We start from the raw sequence: 27,539 nt of genomic DNA on the forward strand, positions 1-27,539 counted from the left end.
AAAATAAAAGTGAAAGAAATCATAATATTAGAGGAAAAGTTGCAGCGTAGATTTTGTACCAGTCTTGTTTCAGTTTTCCACAATGCATCCATATACCTCACACTAATTCCATTGGAACACCTTACCAATAACTACTGTTCATGTTCATGTAGGAATGGAGGAATGTGGCTTTTGTCAAAAAGCCAGTCTCTGTGTATTTGCATGAAGTCTTCACACAAAAATATACAAAAATTATAACATTTTTAATAGAAACAGATCAGTCTTTAAAGGGTTTGAACCAAAAATATGTTTTAAACAATTGAAATCCAACTCACCATTTGCATCAAATTCCCACATTTCAGAGCTCATCTGGATAAACATGTAAACCATAGCAGTGGATGATCGGAATGCAACGCGGGTATCCTCCGAAACAGAACCACACATGACCTTCTCACCCCGGGCCCAGAGTTCATTGACCTGGGCTCGGATACCAGAATATTCCACTTTCTTGGATAGGTAAGCACAGGAACCAATCTAAAGGGGAAAATAAAATTGCTGAAGCCAACAAATTACATGCAAGTCTCCAATAATAAACAATTCAACCAGTAAGATCTGCCTCGAAAATGCCAGTCAAGCCGGGTACTTCATAGTTTGTACATGTATGTTCTCAACAAAGACACTTAGTCACAACTTCTCTTGATATGTATCACTTGATGGTTTGCTGGTGTCCAAAATGGTCCAATGCAGTAACTGACAGAGTATGAAGTTTACTTGTTAATTCCCAAAAATTTGTCCAAAAAATTAATTGACAGTTCACTTATATCTTTTCATCTCTCCAGAAAATATGGCTATAGTGCAGGCAAAAAAAGATGAGAAATGTAACCCCCCCAAGAAAATTAGCAGTGGAAATATATAAATAATTCATTTTCTATATTACTTCATCTGATTTAACAAATGACAACGATGTAGTGGGTAGTAATCGTTTAGTTTACCAAGCTGTTCTTGAGTCTCCACATATCACTCCGGCTGATGTATTGATCTTTAAAGACCAACTCAACCAGATCCAGACAGACATCTTGGGCAGAAGGGACTCGACAAACCTCCACATCCTTGTAAGCTCGTAATTGGAAGAGATTTGCTATTGTTTGATCAACACTGATGATATCTGGAGGCAGAAGAGCAATAATTCCAAAGGGTTATCATTTGCATAACCTATTAAAGCTTTCAGGCTGAAACATCCATTACTATGAATAAATTACAACCTAGAAATTGGACACAAAGCTACCTGGGTCCAGACAAGAAAATAAAGATAAAAAAAGCTAAAATCTTGAATAACCCTGAGCTACATGTAAACCTGGCAGCGCGAAGAAAAGGAAATTATATTGACAATAAAGTACATGTACCTACATGTATCTTTGGTAATACATGTGTAAATGTGCATTGTTAGTTCACAACTGACTAAGAACACAGGCACTGCAGTCGCATCGCTACCAACATGAGCCCTACCAACCCACATGGCTTTTTTCAACCAATGAGGGGGTGCTCCTGCTCAGGACAGATAGTTCTGATGAAGAAATGTCCATTTTCAGCATTTCTGAAGCATATGTGTACCAATTAACACCTGAACTAAAAAGACAAGAATTAACACTCCATACAAAATCTACATGTACATTGTACCTTTTCCTTTCTGCTGCAGATCCGTTTGTAATGACTTCACTTGCAGTAAGAGATGACTAGAATGAATACGAAATGACACAGACAATTGCTTCACTGTCAGACCATAAGTTGTGCACCATGATACATCAGGTTACTATCTTGTACTTTGAAACAATCTATCATCAATGTCCCTATCCATTTCAAGACAAACGAACTTAATGACAATGAAGAAGAAGCTTTACACTGAATGAAGATGTCTTCCAACTTTTGTAAGTTCTGATGCCTAGGGATAGAGATGAATACGATGCTGATTGAAAACTGACATTTGATAGAAATGAAATGAAATTTCATTTGTCAAACAATATACATGTACATGTACCGGTAGAAGGTACATGTACATCTCATGTACATTAACAACTTCCTGTTTGCCTCGAGCAAGCAGCTCTAATGACACAGCATGAAACTGCTTTATGGGTGCTACGACTGACTGACAAAAATTACCAATTGATATGCCCAAGGGAAAAGCTCTCCAAAACATACTGCAAGCAACCTGGGGATTGTGACTTACAGGTACATGTAAGTAATGCTACTTCATTTGGATGAAATCCCAGAATTTTGGTGGATGATTTTGTTTTACTACCAGCATCTTGCAAAGCACACTTTGATTTTTGTAAGGTGAACCTCATTTAATTACCTGCTATCCTCATCAGGGTGAAATATCTCCAAAATATCTCCAATCTCAACATCTGGGAATTCTTTTGGATTGATAACCAATTCATCTTCTGCAATAAAGGCAAAAATGGTCTTTGTGTTGCAGCCATCAATTAAAAGTAACCACAGAATAGGATTGAAAATGTACTGGTAGAGGAACGGTACATGTACACACGTACCTATGTATATCTTGAGGAACATCAGTCCTCTCTGAACAAAATATCTGATGGTGTTCCTCATGGATCAATACTTGGTCCTCTCCTGTCTTCCCTCTACATACGTGTACGTGTGTGTAAATGATTTTAGTAATTCCTCCGATTTGTTCTCGTTTAGTATGTTTGCTGATGATAGTAACATTTTCTTAGACACAATGATATCAACAAGCTCGCCACTTTGGTAAATTATCGAGAATTACTTAAACTACCAGTATCTGAATGGCTTAAAGCAAATACGTTATCCCTCAGCATCAAGAAAACTTTATTTCCAAATGGGTCACTTGGGAGACATTTTGTGGTTAATTTTAAACATTAGGAGACATCAGTCATTAGGGAGACATTTCAATGTCTCCCTAATGCTCCAACTACCAAAAGGAGGAAAATTTTTACTGTCCACATTTTGAGAGACGATAAATTAGGGTCTGAAAGGAAAACATGCACAATTTGGCTAAGATAGGACGAGGGAATATTGAATTATGGGAGGGTAAAGTTTAAAAAAAATTGGTGCACGTTCCTATGGGAATGTCTCCCAAGTGACCCATTTTCGGTAGTTATTATATGTACATGTACATTGTTCAGTAACAAAACAGGGTTTCCTCTGTCTATATTGATAACATAAATATACATGCACTTTATTATCATTGTCTAAAATTTACTAAAATTTACTTTTCTGTAAACATAAGACTCAAAGATCAAGATACATGTATCTACTCTCTTCATTTGGAGCCTTTTTACATCATTTAAACAATACCATACTTTCAAATTCTATTAAACAGGTATTTTGTCGAAGTGAAGACATTAACCATTATTTCACCTGGCAGTGTAAAGAATTTCATAGTTACTATGCAGGAACCAGTACGGCACTTCATAAGACAATTTGACATGAAGGCCCCAAGCTCCGGAATATGTACAAGTTTACAATATACATGTAGTTCACTGACCAGCTTTCATAGCCTTCCAGTGTGTACATTGAAGCTGAAGATCTTCCTTCTTTCCAATTATTTAAGCTCTGAGTAATTATTCTAATGGATTACCAGTCTATACAACCTGTAATTCCTGTAATCCCGGATACAGTGGCATTTAAGTGTCATTTGTATGTTAATTTTGTTACTTATCATGGTTTTAACTACCTAAATCTAACATCTTTAGTGAGGGGATCCCTGCTCGACAAGCCTTGCTTCTTGCTGATCCCCTTCCACATCACATCTCCTGTAGATATATCTCATTTGTCAGGCTATCTTACGGGTTCCAATTCAGTAAATTAAGGGATACTACTGATGTAAAGATTACGTCAATATTTATGTTTATACAGACTGTTGTCTAATGTGGAAAAAGTAAAAAATGAATGAATGGACATGGTATATTGTTGAAAACATCCACTGGGTTTGTTCATACAGGCTGTTGAACCTTTGTGAACGATTCCAATGTCAAAAAAAGGCGTCTAAAATTCAAAAACTGCAGTATCCAGAAAATGGGAAAGATTTCAGCTGAGCGTCCCCTAATGCGGCTCAATTGAAAAAAAATCCAAGAAAATCCCACTTAAACACTGAAAAAAGTTCTTTAAAGTTGATAAGTGCTACTAATGCTCACATACATGTACGTGTATGCATGGGGCAGCGCGGACATCCGGAATTCTCCCAAAATGGCAAGTACTGTACCACACCAGTGAAAACAGCGACCATGGCAACATACACATGCACCAGTCAGTCAGAGGTATGAGGATCGGGTTACACAATCTTTTCTTTGATCAGTACATGTACATGTATGTACACGTACACGCATGCTCATTGCAAATGTTTTCATCGGCGCAGAGTGGTTGCCACCCACAATTTTGTGAAACTCCCGGATGTTCGCACTACCTCATAAATATCCATCTACAAAAGCAAGTTTGCTGAAAATTCTTTCTAGGCCTATGGGTGCATTTTAAGAGTTTTGTACATTTTGTGCTTTGGGTTAAAAATTGGTAAATTGTCCCAAATTGGACAAAATCGAGCTCTAGGCCTAATTGAAAATTATGAACACTGACGAATTTGGACTTTGAATAATTTCACCTTTAATGACATTTTTATTTTGAAGCAAAAGTATTGTTCCAACTTTGTCCGACTCCAAGGCAATAAGAAACTAGCTCACAGTGTACCACGTTGGGGACCACACCACGTCATGGCTCACCGACCAGCTGGTGCCGGTCATCATCATTGGTAATTCTCACGGTCGGAATGATATCACTGATTCTTCTCTCTGATTGGTCAGTTGGTGGCTTTTCCATGTGTCACACTCAAAACTCAAAAGGGCAAAAATAGGGTTGCAGTCTACATGGTCTATGGGGACAATCTGAATTAGGCCTACTGATTAAATTCTTATATGTACATGTATGTAAAGGCTTTACATGTACATCAGACATGCCCGAAATTTCACTGTTATATGCTTAGTAATTAGTATGAATATCTCCCACACTGTACCAAAAGGTTTCAATTATTTTTATCATGATGCAGCAAAAAGGTGGAAAACATACCAATCCCAGTACTGTCATGACTGTAGCCTAGGGGCCTACATCATAAGTGAATGGAGAGTTGCCCTTAAGGCTTTGCCCAGACGCGAGTGCAACAAATACCGCTACATTAATGTAGAACAACCTCCGACCACGAGAATGGTCAATGGGCATTGGCCTACATGTACATGTATGTGTGCAATGATTACATGTACATGTAGACCTACATGTATGTACATGTACTTGCAAATCACATGGGCCTAACGTCAGAACATCAGTCATGGTAGGCCTGTGGCCAGTGCAGCAGCGCGTGTGGAAGCTGGACCTAAAAATGTTTTGTTTTGTTTATTGTATTTTATTTTATTACACTTTTCCACTGGCTATTGTAAAACAAGACAAAAAGATTAATACATTAAAAACATATACATAAAACATTTGACATGACACAACAATCATGATCAGATGACAGGTATAGAAAACAACATACTATAAAGCTAGTGAATGGCAAGATGGAACAGTTGACCAGCACCTCTACAGAGCCATTTTCTGGTTACATTTACCTATAATTCGACTGATATGATCATTCCAAATAAAAGAAAATGAAATACATGTATCAACACCAATATCTCTTCGTAGTAGTAGTCTTACCGATTCTGTACGCTCAACATGCTCAAGAGAAATACCATTCAGTGTATAATTTTTACCACTTCGTTCCCATTCTATGTTTATTTTACAATCATTTGCCTTACCACTGAAACCTTTCTGATGCACCCATAACTTGAAAAGTTTCATGGTGATCAAGAATAAGGTATTTATAGCTTAGCAGACACCCAGCAAAACTGGAAATTTGGAATCCACCCCATGGGCGCAGCCATATTTGCCTTCCCACAGTGCATTAAGTTTCGGATACCGCACTGGGCATGACGGTCGTGATGCTCTAGCGCTGGGCTTTAATAGCGCCCTCCATAAAGTATCCGAAAAGATCAAGCCGGGGCAATGTCCTACTGCATATGTACTGCCGGCCATGACTGTGTTTCTGTAATTTTGATCTAGGCCTACCATGTTCAAAGTGGACGTGAAGCAGAAATGACTCGTTTGCTTGGAAAGTCGATGAAAGAGCTTCTTAGCACAAATTTGGCTATAAGTTCCAGAATAAAAGGTAAGATGAGGAGTTAAATTTTCAACTATAGAGCAAGGAAACAGTCAGGACGGATGACAAATTGACATTTTGAGTTTCTGAAGGGACCGCCTAACTTGGCATTTTAATGGCAACATTTGAAAGCTTGGGGATTTATACTTAATTGGGGGAACCCCCCCCCCATTTTTGTTTGACATTTTAATCTTGCAAAACTACCAAGACCCCCCAAACAACAAAGGGAACCATGCATGGTAACAATCTCTTTATTGCGCTGACTCTATTCTTCGGAAATTTCAAAATGTAAATTGTAAGAAAAATTTGACTTTCTTACCTGACAACACCAGTCACCCCCGCAACTGCCAATTGTTCCTGGGTTCAAAATATCCACGCACCTTTATCTCTTTTTTTTCCACATTTTCCATTCATTTCAGATATTTAAATTGTATTTTTATGAACTTTGCACCCTGCCACTCGATTAAATATGTAAAGGATTGATATTTGGAAACATTTTTTTTAAAAACAATCTTTTCCCCTCCTTTTATGCTTAATTGCACACTCTTGCTCATAATCCTAGAAGTAAACGCTGGTAAGATTTTTTTTCAAACAGAAGCCTTGGGTGTTTTTTTCTGCTGAATCTAATTATGGGCATAAAACAATCCCCAGGCCAGGGCAATGGTAGGATCTCCAAGCTCACTTGAAAAAAATTGTCCCCACTTAGCAGGACGTTCTCTGACTGATTTTGTCCCCAAATAAAGGAACTTCTCCACATTCAGGGACAGTCCCTGCATTATGATCTGTGCCTCTACTTATCAAAAAAGACATCTAATGGTGTTTAAAGTAATTCATTGGGCCTACCTTAAAATTTGACCAAGATAATGCAACTTTGAATGGAATTGTGTAAATTTCTCGCACAATCAATTTGAAATAATTCTACAAAATTGGTCCATAAAAGGCCTCTGTATTTCACTGCAGTGATGGGCTGACATGATGACATCTACGGTAGAAGAGCTTGTCTGCACTTATCTGCAAACTTTTTTACAACTGCAACGTAAAGGACTTCATAATAGTTCATCGTCTCCTTCTTTACAAGTTTCTGGAAACGTATACTAGTGTTTGTTTTGTTTGTTTTCTTGTTTGTTTTTTTGGTTCGGTTATTTTGTCATGGATGCTGTAAGACAAATTATGTGCAAAGGAATAAGTGGCAGGGAAAAACTACAGGGAGGCTCTGGGCAATTTTGCCCCAGAAAACCACCATAGACAGCCATGTGGGGTACAAACTGACAAAGCCGAGTAAAAGCTTACATATGTATTTCAATCATAGAGCAAGTGTGTCCTTACTCTATGTTTCAATGTTGCAGACTTAGGGAGTGGGATGCGAAAAGCAGCCCCTGAAAATAAAATTGTAATTTTTGCCCCTGATAAGTGATAAATGAAACAGATTTTAATTTGCTGATTAAATACTCGATTGCACAATGGCAAAGTGTACATGTACATGTACCGTTTACATGTATAAACGTGTTACATGTAGGTAAACGTTTGTCTGGGCTGGCTGAATCAAAATATTTAACTAAAGCTGTATTATTCTGTCGAAAATAATGTTAAATGGTACAGAAATGTTTACTGTACCATCATTTTCAAATTAGCAAAGTAATGATAATAAAACACAGAAAAATCAATAAGTCATCATCACACCCATTATGAGGGTATCAGCAAGTCATCATCGCACCCATTATGAGGGTATCAACAAGTCATCATCACATCCATTATGAAGGTATCAGCAAGTCATCATCACATCCATTATGAGGGTATCAACAAGTCATCATCACATCCATTATGAAGGTATCAGCAAGTCATCATTACATCCATTATGAGGGTATCAACAAGTCATCATCACACCCATTATGAGGGTATCAACAAGTCATCATCACACCCATTATGAGGGTATCAACAAGTCATCATCACACCCATTATGAGGGTATCAACAAGTCATCATCACACCCATTATGAGGTTATCAACAAGTCATCATCACACCCATTATGAGGGTATCAACAAGTCATCATCACACCCATTATGAGGGTATTAATCAATTAATTACTTAATATGCCTCTCTTCACCAATGATCCGTACATATGCGCTTCATTCTGTGGCATATATCCGTCGAAACTGGTTCCCGTCCCATCCCAGTACTCCAGACGTATATAAACCAATGGCAACCAATACAGTAATGCAACCTCATTCCCATGGGTACGATCTTGCTGCGCCACATTGCTTCCCAGTGGAGAATGCGCACACAGCCCATGGAGTCGAGGTTGGCAATGATACGATGCATCACATGTCATGGGACTGGTTGCTGCCCCTATGATATCCGTTTAGAGGACTGAGACAGGATGGGAACCAGTCTTGGTACAAATGGACATGCAGCAATGTGAAACTCTAATGTGCCGATCAAAAAATTTCTGAAATTTGACATCGCAACACACGCTGTTAGAATCAGCAAACTCAACTTTCCGAACATACTACTGTTACATACCTTCTCTCCCCTTCATAATGATAGTATTTATGATTTTTGTGATAATGTGGGTGGCATTAAATGAAGAGATTTTAACATTTTTTCAGTGAATTTGCCACGGAAATTTGGACAATTTTGGTATCAGTCGAAAGCTCAGAGCCTCTTTGATGAAAATATTGCATAAAAACAACGTAGAGGGCATTTACATGTACCAGAAGAGGAAAAGAACTCAAAGTTCAAAGCTTTTTGAGAATTGATTCACAAAATGGTGTCCCCCAGTGACGCCGCTACTGCCTGACTGCGAAGCTCTCTGACTTTATGTTCGTTCTGATTTATTTTTTGGGTGTTAGACAGCAGTTTAGTCCAAACTAATGACCTATTTTGAAAGAGAAAGTTCTTGGCTACAAGAGAATCACAGATTTGAGCTGAAATATAGGAGATTACCATATTTACCATGGGGTTTTGTCATCAAGTTTTTACACACTAGCAGATATGACTGCGTGATCCAATAATTCTATCCAACTTGCTACATGTACGTATACATAACATCATGACAGAGCTACATTTCCATCATGCCCATTGTCATTATTGTGATTGTTGAACCTGAACATAACCATAACATGTCCTGAAAAGTGAAATTTAGCTTTGAAAATTCTGAAGCCTTTACTTAGAAAACACATGATGTAGGCCTGAAAACACATGATGTACAGGTAGGCCTGAAAACACATGATGTACATGTAGGCCTGAAAACACATGATGTAGGCCTGAAAACACATGATGTAGGCCTACATGTAGGCCTCAGTTTTTTCAGACAAGTGTCAGTCATACATGTACATGTACATGTAGGTTTGTCATGTTTGTGCACAGTATGGAACTCTTTCCTCACCCTGCCCCAAGAACGATGAGGCTGGGTGTTCTTCCACCACAAGCCCCATGGTTGTCAGGGTTTAGTCTGCCTTGAACTGCTTACAGTTATTTTCAGTCAGCCAGTATTGATCATAACCATAATTTAATCATGATAGTACCCTAGAACTGTCAGACTGGAGGGTTCATTATCTGCATCACTATGCAAACCAAGAAGTTCAATGGGTATAATCACAATAGGCCTGATTCACTTTAAGGGAATATGTCAGCTGTATGGTTCCCAACTTGATGTTGCAGTTTTGAATCTGCTTGCCACCACCCATTTTTCCTGTCCCCAAAAGTAGCAATATTGTCATTTTGTTGTGTTTCTTGCAGGATGTTTCTGTTTTGGGGATTTGTGACTGTGAATGATGAGATGGATTGTAACAGAATTCAATGTGTTTCCCATTTGCAGGTTTTTTGTATGAAGCAAGTAAATCGGTGTTTATTCCCATGGCTTCACTAAAGGACATTAGACCAATCGAGACATTTGACCGTGAGTGCCAAAATTTAGTCACTGGCTTTGAGGTTTAGTATTGGACATTTTGATGGGATTGTTGGTCTCTCAAAACTCCACATCTCATTTTAATTAGCGTACATACTGTTGTCGCTTCCTCACTTATAGCACAATCCAAGACAAATATCTTTGATGTTGATCTTAGTTGTTTAGTGCCTGTAGGCAAAAAAATAATGTGAATAATAGAATGGTCTGAATATACTGCTTCACCCGCCCTCCCCCAAAGATGAGGTAGATTTAAATTGGATGGCTTCTTTATTTGCAATCTTTGCCCCTTTTAGATGTGACAATACCAGAGAAACCCAAGTTGAAGTTTTACAACAAGGTTCCTAAGAGGACACGCTACAAGAAGGTGTTCAAACAGCTGATTCAAATCAGAGGACCATCAGAGGTTGCTAATAAACTCAAGCTAGGGCAATATGGCATTGTGGTAAGACAGTTAATACAGATAGATTTAATCTTACCATTTAGAATTTGTTCATCACATTTGTGACTGTGAAGCACAATTAACCTCCTGGCTTAATCACAGATTATTAGTGCATTGCATTATTTCAGATTTTATGAATCTGAACAGGTCAACAAGTATTATCTATGATGCTAATACAAATTTTGAACTTGAAGCATATTTCATGAGTTACAGTACATGTGAATAAACATTTCTATAACATTTCAAAATTTATCTTAATAACTACAGATTGAAAGACCGTGCCAGGTGCAAAGGAATTTTTGCAGCTGTAGTTTACACAGCACTTTTGATCCTGAATTTAATAACACCCTGATTTCTGATAGTATTTGTGACAAGAATATTTTGGAGGAGTTGCTGTCAGGACTGATTAATGAGATAGCATTTTATGCCGTACTTCCCTCAGGCTAGAAGCGGTGGTTACTTACGCCATGGCCATTTTGAGATGATGCGTCTCACTATCAATAGATCCCTGGATTCCACCAGAATGTTTGCAAGATGGAGGGTAGAACCACCCAGTAAGCCAATTACCAAAAAGGGGCAGGGCCAGCGTATGGGAGGAGGAAAAGGTAAGACGCTGAAATCATTGCAAAACCAAAACCAAAATATATGGGTGGTTTGTGCTTCAACTTTAAGCTACATGTAGCTTAAGGCCCAGGAGTAGCCAGGAAACATTTTAATATTCTGCGTTATGGAACCAGGAATTAGACATTGATAGAACTGATTTAATTGCTTTCGCTGTGCCAACCACACGCAGTTTGAATAGCCTTTGAGTCAGGATACCAGATAGATTTTGGGAGCATTTTTCCCCTCATTTTGCAGTTAACAAATTCTGAAAGCCGCTTCCAAAGATCTGTCTCAGTTAATCAGAAAATCTGATAGTCTCCAACTGATTGAACATCATTTCAATTGCTGTCTCAAGTATGTGTACATGCAGTGAAATAGATGCTATTAACCTTTCTGACTATCTCTTTGTATGAATATCAAGTGAGGAGTCCACTTTGTAACTTAGCAACCAGGACAAGTAAAAGGCATTTATCCATTTACTTTGGCAGTCTCTGCCTTAACTTGGCAATTTTCTGTTTAATGAGTGCAAAGAGTGAGGTCTCTGTCTGAATGTCAAATGATTTGAATTGATTTTTAAAGAGATGTGTGGGATAACAACTGCCCAGCTTATCATTAAAATCACTGGCACATCAGCATCTTTAGATGTATGCATGTTAGATGTAGGCCTTTTCAAGCAATCCCCTAGCTTGTTCCTTTAAACCCATTAGTTAATGTCCCCTGATCTGAGTCTGTAGTTTGAAATTTGATGCTAAGCAATGTAATATTAGTTAAGTGTAGAGTGCCACTACCATTTACCCCGGTAGTGCAGTGCATGAGGCATCATTCCTCTATGACTTCCCTGTTACCACTTTAAAGCTGTTACCGATATAAGAATTTTCAATGCATGGTAATTTTTGAAAGACATTTCACAACTATTCTTTTATTTTGTTTGAGGGGACATTAAGCTAGGATGTTTTTGTGAGAATAGAAGCTAAGGCAGGATTAATATGCAAGTATGTGTGAGACTGAGAAACCATGAGTACCTTGTTGGCTGGCTGGCTGGCTGGCTGGCTGGCTGGCTGGCTGGCTGATCTCAAGACTACACCGGGGAAATAGGCTGCTTTGACAGATACATGTAACTTTCTCCCTGTTAAAAGTGGCTATTCTAACCTCTTCATTATGACAAATGTTTTGTCCTTTCATACATGTACATGTAATAACAATTTATGTGTACTCTGGCTTTATGAAGTGATGTGAGACAATTGTCAGTTGATTTCTGTCGTTCCCTATGTAGCTTTGATCTCATCAGAGCATGGAGGAAGGACACAGAAGGAGTTGTAACTCATGCACTTCAAAGCGTGACGAATAATAGAAGACATTCCAAAAATGCCTTATTGCTGCCTGCATCTTAGCTGGACAAGTGGGGCCAGTAATACCCTGGCAATACTTGTAGTTTTTTTGCTTGCAATTAAATACAAACTATCGATGTGATCAGGAAATAGAGAGAAGAATTCCTGATATTAGACCTACTTTTGCCATCATAAATAAAATTTTTAAATTCTGACACACTGTTTCATTATCCATGCAAAGTTTGTAATTCTAGTCTCCTCTGTCCAATACATCAGTGCTCAAAGACTAGGTACGAGTTTGGCTAAGACTGGCCATCAAAATCTTCGCTACTTCTGGAAAGCTCAGTTCATTAGGAACAAAATGCGCTATTTCATCACAGGGAGTGATCGTGAAATCTCATAAAATACGCCTTTTTACAAATGCCATAATAAAAATTATTCAAACAACACAACATCTTACAAACAGCTTGGCTATTTATTCTAAAAAGAAGTCCAGAAGAAAGCGTTCGATAAGGGCAACAACTGCACATGAACACTTCGGGTACACGGCCTAGAAAAAGCAACTACGCAAGCACTAAATTTGATGTTGTCGGTTCATATCAAGCACCAACGATGGCATGAATATTCAACTTTCTATACTGCAGTACGCAACGTTATAGGGATGCAGATTACCAACGAAAAGAAAGCGGCGACGATCTTAGGGTACAAAGAGGGCTTATGGTTGCAAAACAGGTGGTGAGTAGCAGGCGTGCGCTGCACTCTGGCTATGGACGTACCACGTATGCCAGAAAGCGGTAATTGGCCAGATGTTATAGCCCGGGCAGTTCAAACTCCTTCTGTGTCCTTCCTCCATGATCAGAGCTTGCTTACATGTACATGTAGGTTTAAAGAACATCGAAAAGATGTTCTGATGAGAGTATCTGATAAGCAAATCTTGTCTCTAGCCTCAGTTTTTGAGTTATTATTCTATGTGTTTGCCCACTCTTACATTCCAAATACAGGTATCCTTTCAACCGGTCTAATTCCTTTGAGGTTCTTTTTTGTTGCTACAAGATGTCATTATTGGTTGTGGTTTTTTGGACTTCACAATGTTTTTTTTTCTCCATCCTACCTAAGGTAACGTGGATCACTATGTCACCCCTGTCAAAGCTAATCGAATGATCTTGGAAGTAGGCGGTAAGGTAGAATTCCAGGAAGTCAGAGCAGTCCTTGTACAAGTAGCTAAGAAGCTTCCATTCCGTGCTGAGGTTGTCACGGCACAGAGTATGAAAGCCAAAGAATGGGCTCATCAAGAGAAGATAAAGAACAATGCCAATCCCTGGACATTTGAAAAGATTGCTCGGGGTAATTATCTAGGGATCTCTACCCGTCTTGGACCGTATGATTACAAGTGGTTTGGAGAGTACAGGTGAATGGACTTGTCTGTAATATGGACAAACTTCATAGAAGGAACCTGGCTAGCCTTCTTCCTACTCATTAATGCTGAAAGTGCTAAGACGAGTCTTGGAGTCATAGACCATCTTAGCATCTTGAGGGATTTCAAGTGAGGATTGGTTCTAGTGTTGGAGTTCTTCAGCATTCAAGATCAACCAAAATGAACATCATGAAGTAACTTTCCTCTAATGTTGAGTTTTTATTAGACTTTTATTGCACATATCTGCAACACAAAACTGGTCTTTGATGGTGCCATTGATCAGTGACACGTTCAATTATCTCTTTAAGTTATTAAGTTATTCTTTATCATTTCCCTATATTGAGAATTTGGAGTTACAGGACAATAAGCTTGAGAACATGCTTAAGGGTTTTAATAGCACATTTATTCTTTAAACTGTCTGTTGATTGCATTTCTTATTTTAGTTTTCACTGTCTGTGAGTATCATTTGTCAAATTTATTTCAAAAGTCATAGCAAGAGCTGTCTTTAAAGATGTACATGTAGTTGAGACAGCGGCCGGTCTGATGGAAAATGTAGCTTTAAAACTTTAAAGCTGTGTTTCGTGCCTTTTTTGGAATAAGAACGGCCTGTATTCTTTTTTCTTTTCTCAAATATATTTTAAGAGATGTTTGTGAGCTAAAATCAAATTTTGGAATAGTGAAAATAAATTTTTTTCAAAGTGACTTGAAAGCTTCTTAGAATTGGTTACCTACCAGAGAATTAATTCCATACCTCTTTCCTACATGTCCTAAGGGGAAAAAACATAACCATGTGTTTATTAGATTTCCACAGTAATTGCATATCAGTGATTTTCACTCAAATGTCCTCTTTCACAGAGGGCACGCTGTTCGAGTGTATTGTCACCAGCATTAAATGAAACTTTTTTTGAATCATGTATAAATCTGTGTTTACCTGTTTAATATCTTTTGTAAAACATTGATTTTGCGCCTCACTTGGCCTTGTAAGGACACCTGCATAACTTGCTGGAATGACCGGAGACATACAGAGTTCAGTCATCTCCAGAATGCTGTGAGTTCACACGTTGCGTCTGGATGAACGTGGCAAAGGCTGTAAACAGAAGACTTTGACTGTGAAACGGGACAGATAATGCCCAGCAGTGGTCATTCTTCACGTGTGGTTGGGAATAGTAATTAAAACAATGAAGCATGAATTAGAGGTTTAAGCATGGGTTGACAACGACTTGTCAGCTGTAGAATTCATTGTACATGTATCTTTAAGTTGCAGCTTTGGTGCTTTTCATAGATTGCACCCTTTAACACACGGATGCTTGTCGATACATTAACAATTTGAGGCGCATACGTGAATTACATGTAACTGTATCACCCGTCCGCTACTTCAATGTATCTGTGTCTACACCAAATAGGGCTTACATTTGCTGACCTGCGTCACTGAGAGACTGTTGCTGTGTGTTAGAATGCTACAAGTACACAAGAAGTTCCTGCCGTGAACTATTTGAAGGCGAAAAACAACACAACTAATGGATCTTGAGAGTAGCATTGTTATAAACATGTAGACGTACAAGCATTATTTCAGGAAAATAACAGGATGAACGTGCCATGTATAGGGAAAAGAAAAGCCCCTAAGTTTATCTTAAAGAGGCATTAAATTGGCAAGTGTGAAATATAGCCCCAAAGATTAACGCCCTCAATCCGATTTCTGGATTTGCCACGAACGCATCTATGCCAAACAAACTGATCATGTGGGTGCTACGTCTTTGGTAAATACCCAGTGTTATGTTCGTAATGAAAAATGAATGCATGACTCCACGTGGTTATTTACTGAAGGTAAACAGATTCAAGCAGTCTCACTGTACCTGAAAAGTTGAGGATGGATCAGTGTGATGTCATAGTCGACGTCACGGTACGCCTCTAGATAGTGGTACGCCACTTTTTTCATTCACAGTTCTTTTTGAGATTTAAAGTGACGTCGTGCGCGCGTTTGGGACACCAAATAATAAAGTCAGTCAAAAATCTTCATGCTGGAAAAAGCTCTGGCTTACGGTGCAGGCATGCAACTTTTCCTTGGATCTGCTGATTACGTCGTTTTTCACTTCTTTGTAGTCTTGTAAAGATTCAAATTTCCTCCTTTTTGTCAAAGTCGAAATGCCTGACAGTAGCATCGAACACTACACCTAACTAATTAATTTTTGGACACAGCGCGGTTTTCTCAAAATGTTAGTTTTTTGTAGACCATGCAAGCACCGAGGTAGGGTAGATTACAGAATCCGTTTTCTAGGGACCAAAACAAAAGGGGATCCTCCTCATCCAGTCGAGAGAAGGTACAAGAACAAACAAAACTTTTTGTCCATCGTAAATGGAGAAAGACATCAACTGAAAATGCAGTTTCACTTATACAGTTTAATCTAAGCTAGGCCTTTTTTCAAGATGTATTTTTTTTGCGTTGGGGAGATGTTAATTTATATAACGGGTTTCGCCCTCACCCAACGTATACACTAATAAACACTGCATGCTCAGTGCCTGTCCGAGAGCCTGCGAAAAAAGTCACAAGCAGGAGGTCGTGGGTTCGAGTCCCACCCGAGTAGGCTTGTGACTTTTTTCGGACAGGCACTGAGCATGCATTGTTTATTAATGTATACTTCGGGTGAGGGCAATACCCATTATATAAAGCTTAGCCTTGTTGCAAAATATATCCCCAACAGTCGAGGAGTGGATGCACTTTGTCAGAAAAGCGCTCGTCACATGAATTTATGGTTGCGTTTCGTCGAAGTGCTGTACAAGTTAAAAGTTCAGACTGATTCAGGATAAGACATTCCTTTAAATTGATGTACGGGTGGTTTGTATAAACTGTGACTCAATTAAGACGAATATGGACAAGATACAATTATTCTTTTTCGTTAGAAATGGCAAAGCTGAATTTCACAATACGAATCTGTGACTTTCACGCAGTCACAGTACAGTACAGTTCAGTGCATTTTTCACAAGTTTAATATGATGCAGTTTGATGAATAAAGTTTTTCAATTACCAAACATTTCGATCAAGGCCCATCGCTGGGGGGGGGCGGAGACCGATCCTTTTGTGAGCAGCTGACTCCACTATCGGCAAAACCATATGCATCGAAGTTCTGTATTAATTTGTTCGTGATTTTCCCCCTAGTTAGTGCTGTGGACCCATCTAATGCTTGAAACTGGCAACAGGGCTGGTTCGATCTAGGAAGGTTGAGCAACCCAAGTCTGTACAGCCTTAGGAGTAAGTCCACCTTTGTTTTGTAGTTCGTTTTACGCTAAGCATTTTTATGTAACCTAAGATGTTCAGTGAAAAGTGAATGAAAAAGTATTGTTTTAATTTGTCTAGATTTAACTCGGACAATAGCTATGATTGTCTGTAACTTGCAGTGCTCTACAGAAAAGCGGTTTTTAACTTTGGAATCTCCTCTTGTGAAAAATATAGATTCATAGAATCACAGTAAAATAACATTCAAGCCCCAATCAACATTTTCCAGCTTAGTCTAAACAGCTCCTGTCATTTTCTTCAAACCTGCAAAACAAATGAGGTTTTTCTTTTAAAGTCAAAATGAGTGTCATTCTATTTGCCACACTAGAGGCAGCCAAATATGCTTTAAAGATGGTTAAATATATCTGTCACTTTCTTCAGTTGGTACAGCGAGCTACTTTTTTGCTGTGTCCACCTTGCTGGCTCAGACCACGTGCATCGTCGGTTCAAAACGCGCACCCGCGGAGAAATATCTGAGTTTAAGATGAGATCAGTCCGCATTTTAGGCCGATGTTTGGCCCTGCTTTCCCTGTCTTCCTTACTCTCCACTGTGTCTGGCACCAAGCTTATGTTACTAAAATTCCTCAGATTAGTGGATTGTGAGTGTGTTATCCCAGTGAAGGTTTGGTGTGGTTGATGATCGTCTCCATTTCTCACGACAACTTGAGGTATGTCTGAGACGCACGAATTGGGAACTCGTTTGACATTGTGACCCAAACAGGTCCAATCCACTGATGCGGGACTGCTGCTGGACCCATTGTAATATTTACCAACGCACGCTGAAGTCCAGCTGAGCTGGTCCAAGGATCGCTTCCTTTTGTTTGACCTCACAGAGTGAGACCTGTTTTGAGAAGATAAAAGAAGTCATATTTAACCTCAGTTGGCCATGCTACAATATACAAGACTGTACCGGTCTTTTAGCGCTCTGGATCTTCAAGTGGATATCCATCCAGATGTAAGGACACACTTCAACCGTTCCGAAGTTGTGTCTGCACGGGCCATTGCTGCATTTCAACAACAGAGGCCAAGCTCTTCTTTATCATGTGTACTTTTCTTTACTGCATAATATCGAAGGTCAGCCTTCATTACGCATCAACATACTGACTCACCTCTCTTCGATATGTAAAATATCAGGGGGAACGTTGACACTCAAATGCCCGTATTCCATTCGACAGGAAAATGACGATTCCTTATCAGTGATGTGATGTCTTCGTTGAATGTGATGAAATCTGGGACGGGTTGACGGACAGCACTCCACGTGTAATGTGTATCGTCCCATCAGGCTGTAGTAGTGATAAGGAGTGAGATGTTATAAAACATGAGATAATTGAAGGTTTTTTTGTTTGTTGTTTTCTTATTTGAGTTTGTTTCTCTTCTCATCTGAATTTAAGTATGACAACTAAAGTGGTTTTTAATTTTTAAACATAAATAATTCCAGTCCTCTTTGCAATTTGGCTTCAGCTGCTATAAGAGATGGAACAACCACTATTAATAATTTTCTTGTCTTAGTTTTGACGCAGGTATCCCTATTTCCAAACTTTTTAAAGCGATGTATGCAGAATGTGTAGGTCAGTTAAACTTTATAAACCATTTTTGGCCATTCACTACGGTTGGAATTCCAGACGCGAATTATTGAGATTGATTTCATTAATATCCAGTTTTTTGGTCGTTAGCCGCAGCCCCTTCGTGTCGTCAATCCTTTCCCTTCCATCCATGTCCTTTCATAAACTCAGCGATAATGACGTTTTCCACTCCAAGGACCAAGAACACATTTCGTCAAACCAAATACTGCGTGTTGTTCGGCGGATGCTACCAGAATTAGCCGTGTTGGATTGCCAATATTGACAAGATCAAGGCGCATCAGAGAGAGCCGAGAATTGATGTAATGAAGTCGAGTGCCGATTGGCCCGATAACAGAAGCCTTCAAACTCCATTGGGACTTATTTCTGTCGGTCTTCATCAGCGTTTCCATGGAGCCCCGCGCAATGCGCGTCGTGGGAACAGAACGCATTTTGTTTCCGGATTGCCCAAATAATGACTTCCCATGCACGCACTATCAACAGCCCCCGTGGCCGGCCATGTTCTGCATTACAAGCGCACCCAAAAGTGGGAGGTTGGAATTTCTATAAAATGACTGAATCATGTGTCATTCCCTTACTCAAGTTCCTTTGAAGAAAATTAGACAAACATGAATACAGTCACATTTGTGACAAAAATCGATGTAACGCTGACATGGATACAACGTGACAGGTTTGCTATTTAAATTCTGAGACTATGGATGAATCAAATGTCGCATTGAGAGTCGGTACTAATAGCACTGTACCACCATGCAGGATGTTCCTCAGCAATAAAGCATTATGCTAGATGTAACTATTACGTTTCATTTATACCCAAACAACCATTTCTTGCGATTATTTGGGAGAAAAAATGTTACTGTTGGGTTTCGGGGGGGGGGGTTGTTTTTTACACGCTGTACCGATATTATTTTCTTGCTGCAGTGTAAGATTCAACAGGAATTATTTTGCATTGTTCAAGATTTCACTTAGTAATGCATTGTCTAATTTGAGAAGTAAAATTATTGTAATTTCCACTTGTTTACAAAGCCTTGACTTACTTGCAACATTTAAGGAGTAAAATCTTCTTGAAGGTTTGTCTGAAGAGAGGTTTACAGCAGATGTAGATGATTGGGTTAAACAGACTGTTAGCATAGCCCAGCCAGAGAGCAGATCGGTCCAAAGTGACAGGAATGTGGCAGCTGGGACAGAATGGTTTGATGACGTAGAGAAGGAAGAAAGGTAACCAGCATACTACAAAGACGGACATGATGAGACCTATATACGGGAAGAAATCAAAGAATGGCAGGAAACTGAGAAACATGGATGAATTCCTCGGGCTCAAAGGATTGTTTAGTGATACATGTAGTGCAATATTCCCAGGCGATTACATTGTAATCTATTGAAAACATTTTCGGTTAAAATAGACCTTTGGCTGGTATGAACACTTTGGGAAATCAATTCCAGAAGGCTTTGCTGTTAATGAAGAACCCTGTCTTTGTTCATCAGGTTTGGTTGTAAGAAAACAATTACTTCGCCCCATGTGTCATCAAGGCTTACGGTTAAGGCCCGCTTCAAAATGTCGTGCTTATGCCGTGTCGAACACGTTTCAACTTGATTTTTTGTATTCGGCACGGCACTAGCGCGACGTTTGAAACGGGCCATGTTGGAACAGTTTTTATCTGTTTTAAAAATGTCAGCAGTCAAATTCTATATACAAACATATTTCAGCTTTTTGTTGATTTTTTATTATGGGTGTGGCAAGTGACCATACGTTTCGATGATTAAGAATCTCCTGATTGAAGCTTTCATTCCACATTGAAATCAAAGCATTATCCAGTTCATTTTGTTTCCTTCTCCAGGAGAATGTCTAAATGAAATATGTCACCGCCATCTTTACATTTGTACGAGCAACACACGTAAAAGAAATGTTCGCAAAGACGTTTGAAGACAGCTCCAAATCACAGCAAAGTTAAAAAGGAGCAAGTCGACTCCTATAACGGCTTGTGCATGTAGCCTGTCGGTCGGTCGCTAATCAACGTCGTGAAATTCATAAGTGGCATTCATATTTTGGTCTTTCAAATTTAAAAGACAATCCGCACCGAGTTGCACGTAGGCATCGAGTTTCGTTTAGCTAGTGGCAGACATTGAGCGAATGGTGAGTTAAAAGAATATCGTGTGACTACAATCTGACATAACTGTTAATGTAACTGCTTAGCTCATCCTATATCCACTGTGATATACTCTCGTTTCAAACACATACTTTATTTACGACTAATGAGACAAAAGACAAATGTTACAACACTGAGTTCACCCAACCATTCACTCTATTTTGCTTACACAACTCTCTCTGAGCAGCATTTAACTAGCGGAGCATACTGAGGAATAGGAACTTTAAGTTCTTCAAAATTCGAAAATTGCCAAGGAAACTCAATTTCCCATGGGTTAAAACGCCCGCACGGAATAGTTTGAGCTGCACTACGTGGGTTGCTACATCAAAACAAAACACCAGTCCCCTAAGATTTAAGTGTTAACACAAAAAAGACGATTTACTGTAATGATATTATTATACATGGAAATCAATTAATTGATGTTTTTGAGTCCATATTGCACACGGTTAAAATGTTTGAATAATGCTTGATTACGTCATTGACAGTTTAGTTCCGTAACACACATGTATATCCTACGCATAGAGATCTGCTACAAGTTGATCAAAACAACGCAATTTATATAATTGTACTTTACCACAAGGTTGGTGTTACATTTCCCATGACGTCAATTCTTTTCATGAATTGGTAAGTGTAAGCACCTCCAGTTCCTTTTCATAAGCTTGTTGATCTTGGATAATATTTACCGCATTGTTGTTTGAACTGAGTGAGGGTATAATTATATAGGACTATAGGGGACTGGTTCTCGTTCGATATATGTTGTTTCCACAGTTTTCCTGTCCATTTTTCTTCGCCATTGCACACAGGAGTCTTTTAAATCCACGTCAGCAGCCATTTTCATAATTCGGTATATAAAGGAGGATATCGTTTTGTGTTTGGTGTGAGTTCTCAATATAAGGCCTACAGCCTACATGTATTCAACTGTTATAGGGTTTAAATTAGCAACACACTTCGACTCATGCCTCATTTGTTACGAATGTGTGTTCGATTAAGACCTTCCTTTCTGATATTAATATTTTCTCAGTTTATGTGCACTCAAACTTTGTGTGTAGATTTCTGTAGCCAAATAAATTACATGTAAATGAGATGCCTCACTCTGTTACTAAAAGAGTCTCTAAGCGGCGTAGCCAGGCTCTCGTAGGAGGGAGTATAGAAGATGGCAAGAGTTCCCGGGAGAGAGGGCACACCCTTTCCGAAATTTGTATCTTTGTGGAGATACGGCTTTGTTCTTAGTTGGTCTTCCTTGCCCGCCATTAGCTATGTAAGCCAGTCTCTTCTTAAAGGGAAGAGGCAACTGGTCAGGGCAAGAGTTCCCACAGATGGGCAAAATCCCCGGGCTCACGTCACTGGAGCCACTTTGCATCTAAGAACCATTCACAGAGGTTGGTAATCACAAACTGATTAAATCAAAGCTCACGCTTATTTTCAGGACGTGTATTAATTAAGTTATCTACTGCTATGCAAGGTGCTGTAGACGACATTGACATTTAGGAAATTTTTTCATCAATGGTTGGGTTGACTATTAGCGTCTGATGCATGCTCGTGCGTCTGCCTTGTTTGGTACCTAACTCATCTACTGACTGAAGAAGCAACTAATCGATCACACGTGCAGACACGAGGCCTTCCTGTTGCTTGATATGTCTTTTGTGCAATGAAGCCTGAAATTCAAGGCAGTCGCGCATCCAGTGGATTTAGGGGTCGAATCCCCCCCCGGGGGAGGGAGTTGGGGAAACAATAAAAATAGCAAAGGTAAGTGCGCTAATACTTTTGTAAACAATGTAGGTCTATGTCATGTAATGTTTCATTTTCGGTCCACTTGTCTGCAAAAAATGAAACATAAAAAAATGATCAGCCTGACCCTCCCCCTGGAAAAATTCCTGAATCCGCCCCTGCAAGGAGAGTAATTTAGTTTCTTGCGTCGTGTCTGGCTCCACTCTATATACAACACAAACTATGCCCATTAAATATCTTTAATAATTAAACATCTTTCCTGCCCATCAGGAGGATGATTGCAAGGAGACAGTGGAAAAAAATATGAGGCGGAACTTTGGATGAAATCAAACCCAGGTTAATCATTGATGACATACCAAGTTATCTTGTGTGTGCTCCCCTGACAACCGCTCTGTACAAAAACCAATTACAGATACTTGGAATTTTCTCACTGCCTTACATTGACTTGTCTAATTTCTACAGCAGCGTATTTAGGACATGATTAAAAATATGCAACATTGATTCGCCTCTGCGGACTACCAGTCGAAATTACGAAATATTATCCACTTAGGTGAAGTCCATGTGGGCAAAATTAATAGTAATTCGCCTCGGAAAAATAGTGATTTGTCCTTGCGACAATTTCTTTTTAGACATGTTCCATATACGCTTCCTTAATTTTCCTTGTCAGCAAGGCAAAATAATTGTTACTTACACAGTCTGCGTTATTTGAACAGTCGCACATAACCTTTTCAAGTATTGGTGAGTTTATTTGCTAACGGTCTTAGATTCATTGCCTCGTCGTTAATACCAGAGACTGACAACAAATCTACGGAGTCGAAAGTGTTGGTTGGTCGTGTGAGCTGTACCAGTAGCTAGCATGCCGCGTGGCACAATGCTGAATATTCAAGATATAATACGTCATTCTGTAGTGAATTTCGTAACCAAGGAATGCACCACCATAAAAGAAATAATAGCACAACACAACCGTCTTTAAAAATTTGTCCGATTTCAAAGTCCAAACTTTTAGGGTGTAACTCAAATTGACACTACATTTGCCGATCTGCTCCAGATTTAAGATGAATGGAATATTATTTGCGTAGCAAGGGTGAAACATTCGAGGGACCCTAGGGAATGCACATGATTTTTCGGGGGGGTAGACATTAATCAACTGCTATTTTTGGTATAATTTTAGTTCATTTCAGTTGACATATCAAGGAGTACCTGGGGAACGAACATCTGCTGGGGAATACGTGCACCCTCACTGGTATCCTGCCAGTGATACATGCTGTTCATCATTGTGAATATCAACGGTTTAAACTCCACTGAATACAAGAATCGCAAACAGCCTCTTCTGTAATAACTTCATGACAGATATGTATGGAGGACAAAAAGTGCTCATCTGCTTTGCTATTAGATCAGAATACTAGAGCAGCAGATTTTACGTATGCAATTTTTGGTTTACTTTTCTGCTATACCTTAAAAGAAGAATGACCATTTTGCTGCAAGGCATTATTCTACTTTTCTGCTACCGCAAAAGCAGATTTTACTATTCCTGTATTTGCGGGCGGCTAAAAGTGGCCATCTACTTTTTGCACGTCAAAAAGCAGAGAAGTTGATCGAACGTTTTGACAACTTAAGGCTGCAAGAAAGTGGCCATCTGCTTTTCTTCTTTCGGGCAGGCAGAAGAGTGGGTCGAACATTTTGATAACCGCGAATTCTACTTTCATGCTTGTTTGATACCGGTAAAATAGATTGTATAAGTGGGTTGCCGAAAAGTGACCATCTGCTTTCCTGCCCCCTAAGGGCGGCGAATAGGGTCGTAAACCTGTAGGTTACAAATAACCATTTCCTTTCAAATGGATTAAAGACGCAGAAACCAATTATTATGATCCACCCTTTCTTTTGTAATAAAAGATTTCATTGTTTTCCAAGCAAGCCAGGCTGCGTGTCTATTGGATGATAGCTGCAAAAGCCATGGGCGGAGATTTCTTGTCACGTGTTGGGGGATGATTTAGGTTTAAGTCGGCCTCCATTCCAGGTGAGATTGTAACGCCGGCAAGTGCGGAGTCGGTGGTGCAGGCTGATCATTATTTAATTAAGGGTGCGCATAGTCAGTAACTTGAAAGAGGGGGTGATAATTATATTGGTAACCCCCCCCCGGTCAAAAAGTCGGGGGATACATTCCCCACCCCAACCCCCGGATTTCCACCCATGGTAAAACTGCTCTAGTTTATTTCTTTTATGATACTGTTTTCTCGGCCTCACAGGAACACTGTAATGATACTGCCGCATGTGGTTGGTCCGCTAATAAGAGAATGGTAAAACATTCTCGCTGCGTGTGCGAATTATGAATGACCCTATTAAAGATATACAATTGAATTGCTATTGAATTTGACCAATTTCTACCCCTTTCCAAGAGAGTCACACCAGTTATCTAAATTCACGAGCTACATTAATTTTTTTTTTGAGGATCTGTTTGGCTCAATAATGGAAGACGCGCTTCCTCTCAATCGCTCAAGAAAGTACCTGGCCCTATCGTCTTATAGGAAATCTCAAGCCTTTAATTCGTTCACATGTCCAGAGCCGCCGTTTGTATTGAGTTCATAAAATCCAATGCCTTTTAAATATTTTACGTATTCTGCTACTGTTCCTGAGATAATTTCAGTGGATAATGGAAGCTGTGCAAACCTGATTCCAACATGCAGGCAATTGACGTGGTAGCGTTTGGACTTGTTTTGATCAGCCCAGTTTTCCCCAGCTTATTTATAATGCCGTGAAGCACATCTTTGAAAGGTCATTCTCTTACCTAATGTCTTTGCCGTTTTGACCTCAACAAATCGCATTCTTGATTCCTTTGATGTCCCCTTCGATGCCGCTCGGGAAACAATGGACCAGAATTTCGGCCCCTTCTTAGCATTCTGCGGCTGAGGCTTGGCTGTAGGAGATTTGGCTAGCTCACTGGAGTTGGCCCGGTCAGGACGCCTGACAGCATGCATGGCAGCACCGTCAACAAAACCACGGGAGCGCTGGTTACTCTCGGTGACATGCCTACGCCAACGCCTCGTTGAAACATCATTCTCCCGGCCCTGCGATCTTCTGAACTGTGCGCCTTTTTTAGACAGACGATAAATTCTAAAGTACACAATTACCATGACAACGAGGGGAATGTAGAAAGATCCTAGTGCTGAGCAGACAACGTAAAGCCGGTCTTCATCGTAGGTGCACTGATTGGTGATTTTTTTGGATCGTTGCGGCCAGCCGAATATTGGAGGTGATGCAACGACGAAGGAGAGAAGCCACATTGATATGATGGTGAGGAAAGCTCGTCTGTTGGTCTGTTTAGTGGTATATTTTAGTGGGGATGAAATAGACCAGAAACGGTTGAGCCCAATTGTGCAGAGATGGAGAATTGAAGCAGTGCAACACGACACGTCCACGAAGATGAAGAAATCGCAAGCAGCACGACCGAAGTGCCATTTGCCGTCTGACAACTCAACACTCAGAGTTAGAGGCAAGACGAATAGGGCAATGGACAGATCTGCGATAGCCAGAGAGACAAAGAAGAAGTTCTCAAAGGTTCTCAGTTGACGCTCAAGGAGTACGGCCAGGACTACCAGGGTGTTCCCCAGTGCAATGAAAACTGTGAGGGAGGTGAGAAGCAGCCCGATAGGCCAACGAATTTGAAGACTAACCTCCTCTTCTGGAAAGAACCCCCAAGTTGTATCATCTTCATCCTCAATGGCAGTAGCTGGAAACGTCAAATTGCTATCGTTACCAGCGAATCTCAGCTGTCCTGAACCCGAAGAGAAAAGTGATCTGCCGAGCCTCACAGACCACATCACGAGTAACTCATGATCGCATCACAGTCGTCATATTATTCTACGATAAGACACTCCCTGGAGTAACTTATACGTATATTCATCAAGGAGTAAGGTCGATTGCTACTAATTCATATTTTGCACTCACAATAAACAGCCACCTGCAGCCGTCTGTACGAGCTCTTATAACTCTTTCGGTTGCGAATGCGCCGTATGATCGTTTATCCCGTCACTAGTACGGTGCCGTGCTTGAAAGAGGGATTTCACGAGCGCTGTCTGCGCATGTCTGCATTAAAACTGAAGCTCTGTGTTGAACTTCTTCGCGCGCGCCCGCGGAGTCGACACAGTACATGCAGTATCTGGTTCGTAAGTGTGGGCGCCACTTCAGTTTAAACCACGCCCACTGCACGTGCAGATACACGACCATCGCAGGAAGTCAATTCGCGGTAAATTGCCGTTATTTTTTCTATTAATTTTACGTGTAGAATCATCCTGAAAGACTTTTCCACAAATATTTGCAGCTTGAAAAGTCTGAATTTAACATACCTTTATGTATTTTGTATCTTGACTCCTTACTTTCAATCGTCTGATCGTATTAAGAATTGAAGCCGACACATACGGCCCCGTTTTCAAACGCAGAAGTGCGCAGATCGACGCTAAAAGCGTCGTAAAATCAATACAAGACAATTTTCTGTCGTGTCATTTCTAGATTTCAACGGAGTTGCAAATTAAGGGCGTTGAAGCGTCGTCGTCGGCACCCGGATGTTTCTCCTAATTAATGTGAAGCGCTGGGTGATCTGCAACTAGACTAGAGAGGGCAGTGTCCACTTCAGAAAATCTGATCTATGTATACAAATCGCTTGGCTGTGGCTTGAAATTACACACAACTCTATGGGAACCAACCAAGTAACACTGATGGACATCTTGATCCATGTGAAACAAGCGCTCCCCAATCAAACTTATAATGATATGCTCCGAGCCTGAAGCACGAAAATTTCAATGATATAAATGATCATGGTCTGGATACTTCATAATTATACAAATGTGCTAAATTATGGAAACTTGAGGAAACTATGAGGGTATGGGAAAAAATGGAATCAAATTGTATGATTCTTTGATTTGGGGATTAT

The 27,539-nt window shown here is 39.8% G+C and overlaps 3 protein-coding genes across 5 annotated transcripts in view; 1 reads left to right on the forward strand and 2 right to left on the reverse strand.

Annotated features, from left to right (window-relative positions):
* The window catches only part of LOC110985433 (GATOR1 complex protein DEPDC5-like), a 33,954-nt gene extending 28,007 nt beyond the window's left edge, over positions 1 to 5,947 (reverse strand). For all 3 annotated transcript variants that reach the window (XM_022246452.2, XM_022246451.2, XM_087140893.1), the window contains exons 1-5: positions 5,799 to 5,947; positions 2,330 to 2,417; positions 1,657 to 1,712; positions 972 to 1,144; positions 315 to 513 (exon numbers count right to left, since the gene is read on the reverse strand). In XM_022246452.2, the coding sequence (XP_022102144.2) occupies positions 315 to 513; positions 972 to 1,144; positions 1,657 to 1,712; positions 2,330 to 2,417; positions 5,799 to 5,841 (559 nt within the window). In that variant the 5' untranslated portion in view covers positions 5,842 to 5,947. The remainder of the gene's footprint in view (positions 1 to 314; positions 514 to 971; positions 1,145 to 1,656; positions 1,713 to 2,329; positions 2,418 to 5,798) is intronic.
* An 81-nt stretch (positions 5,948 to 6,028) lies between these two features.
* On the forward strand, positions 6,029 to 14,482 carry LOC110985457 (large ribosomal subunit protein uL16m-like). The gene is made up of 5 exons (XM_022246494.2): positions 6,029 to 6,208; positions 10,016 to 10,096; positions 10,399 to 10,547; positions 10,987 to 11,149; positions 13,592 to 14,482. The coding sequence occupies exons 1-5, from the start codon at positions 6,136 to 6,138 to the stop codon at positions 13,885 to 13,887; spliced, it is 762 nt and encodes a 253-aa protein (XP_022102186.2). The 5' UTR covers positions 6,029 to 6,135; the 3' UTR covers positions 13,888 to 14,482.
* A 2,649-nt stretch (positions 14,483 to 17,131) lies between these two features.
* On the reverse strand, positions 17,132 to 27,469 carry LOC110985456 (putative G protein-coupled receptor No18). The gene is made up of 4 exons (XM_022246493.2): positions 25,398 to 27,469; positions 19,775 to 19,991; positions 18,270 to 18,443; positions 17,132 to 18,001 (listed from the first exon to the last, which is right to left on the reverse strand). The coding sequence occupies exons 1-4, from the start codon at positions 26,428 to 26,430 to the stop codon at positions 17,506 to 17,508; spliced, it is 1,920 nt and encodes a 639-aa protein (XP_022102185.2). The 5' UTR covers positions 26,431 to 27,469; the 3' UTR covers positions 17,132 to 17,505.
* Positions 27,470 to 27,539: the final 70 nt, after the last annotated feature.

This window comes from Acanthaster planci, linkage group LG09 (assembly GCF_054643075.1).
Source record: "Acanthaster planci isolate LZ-2023a linkage group LG09, COTS_SCS, whole genome shotgun sequence".
Classification (NCBI taxonomy): Eukaryota; Metazoa; Echinodermata; class Asteroidea; order Valvatida; family Acanthasteridae; genus Acanthaster; species Acanthaster planci.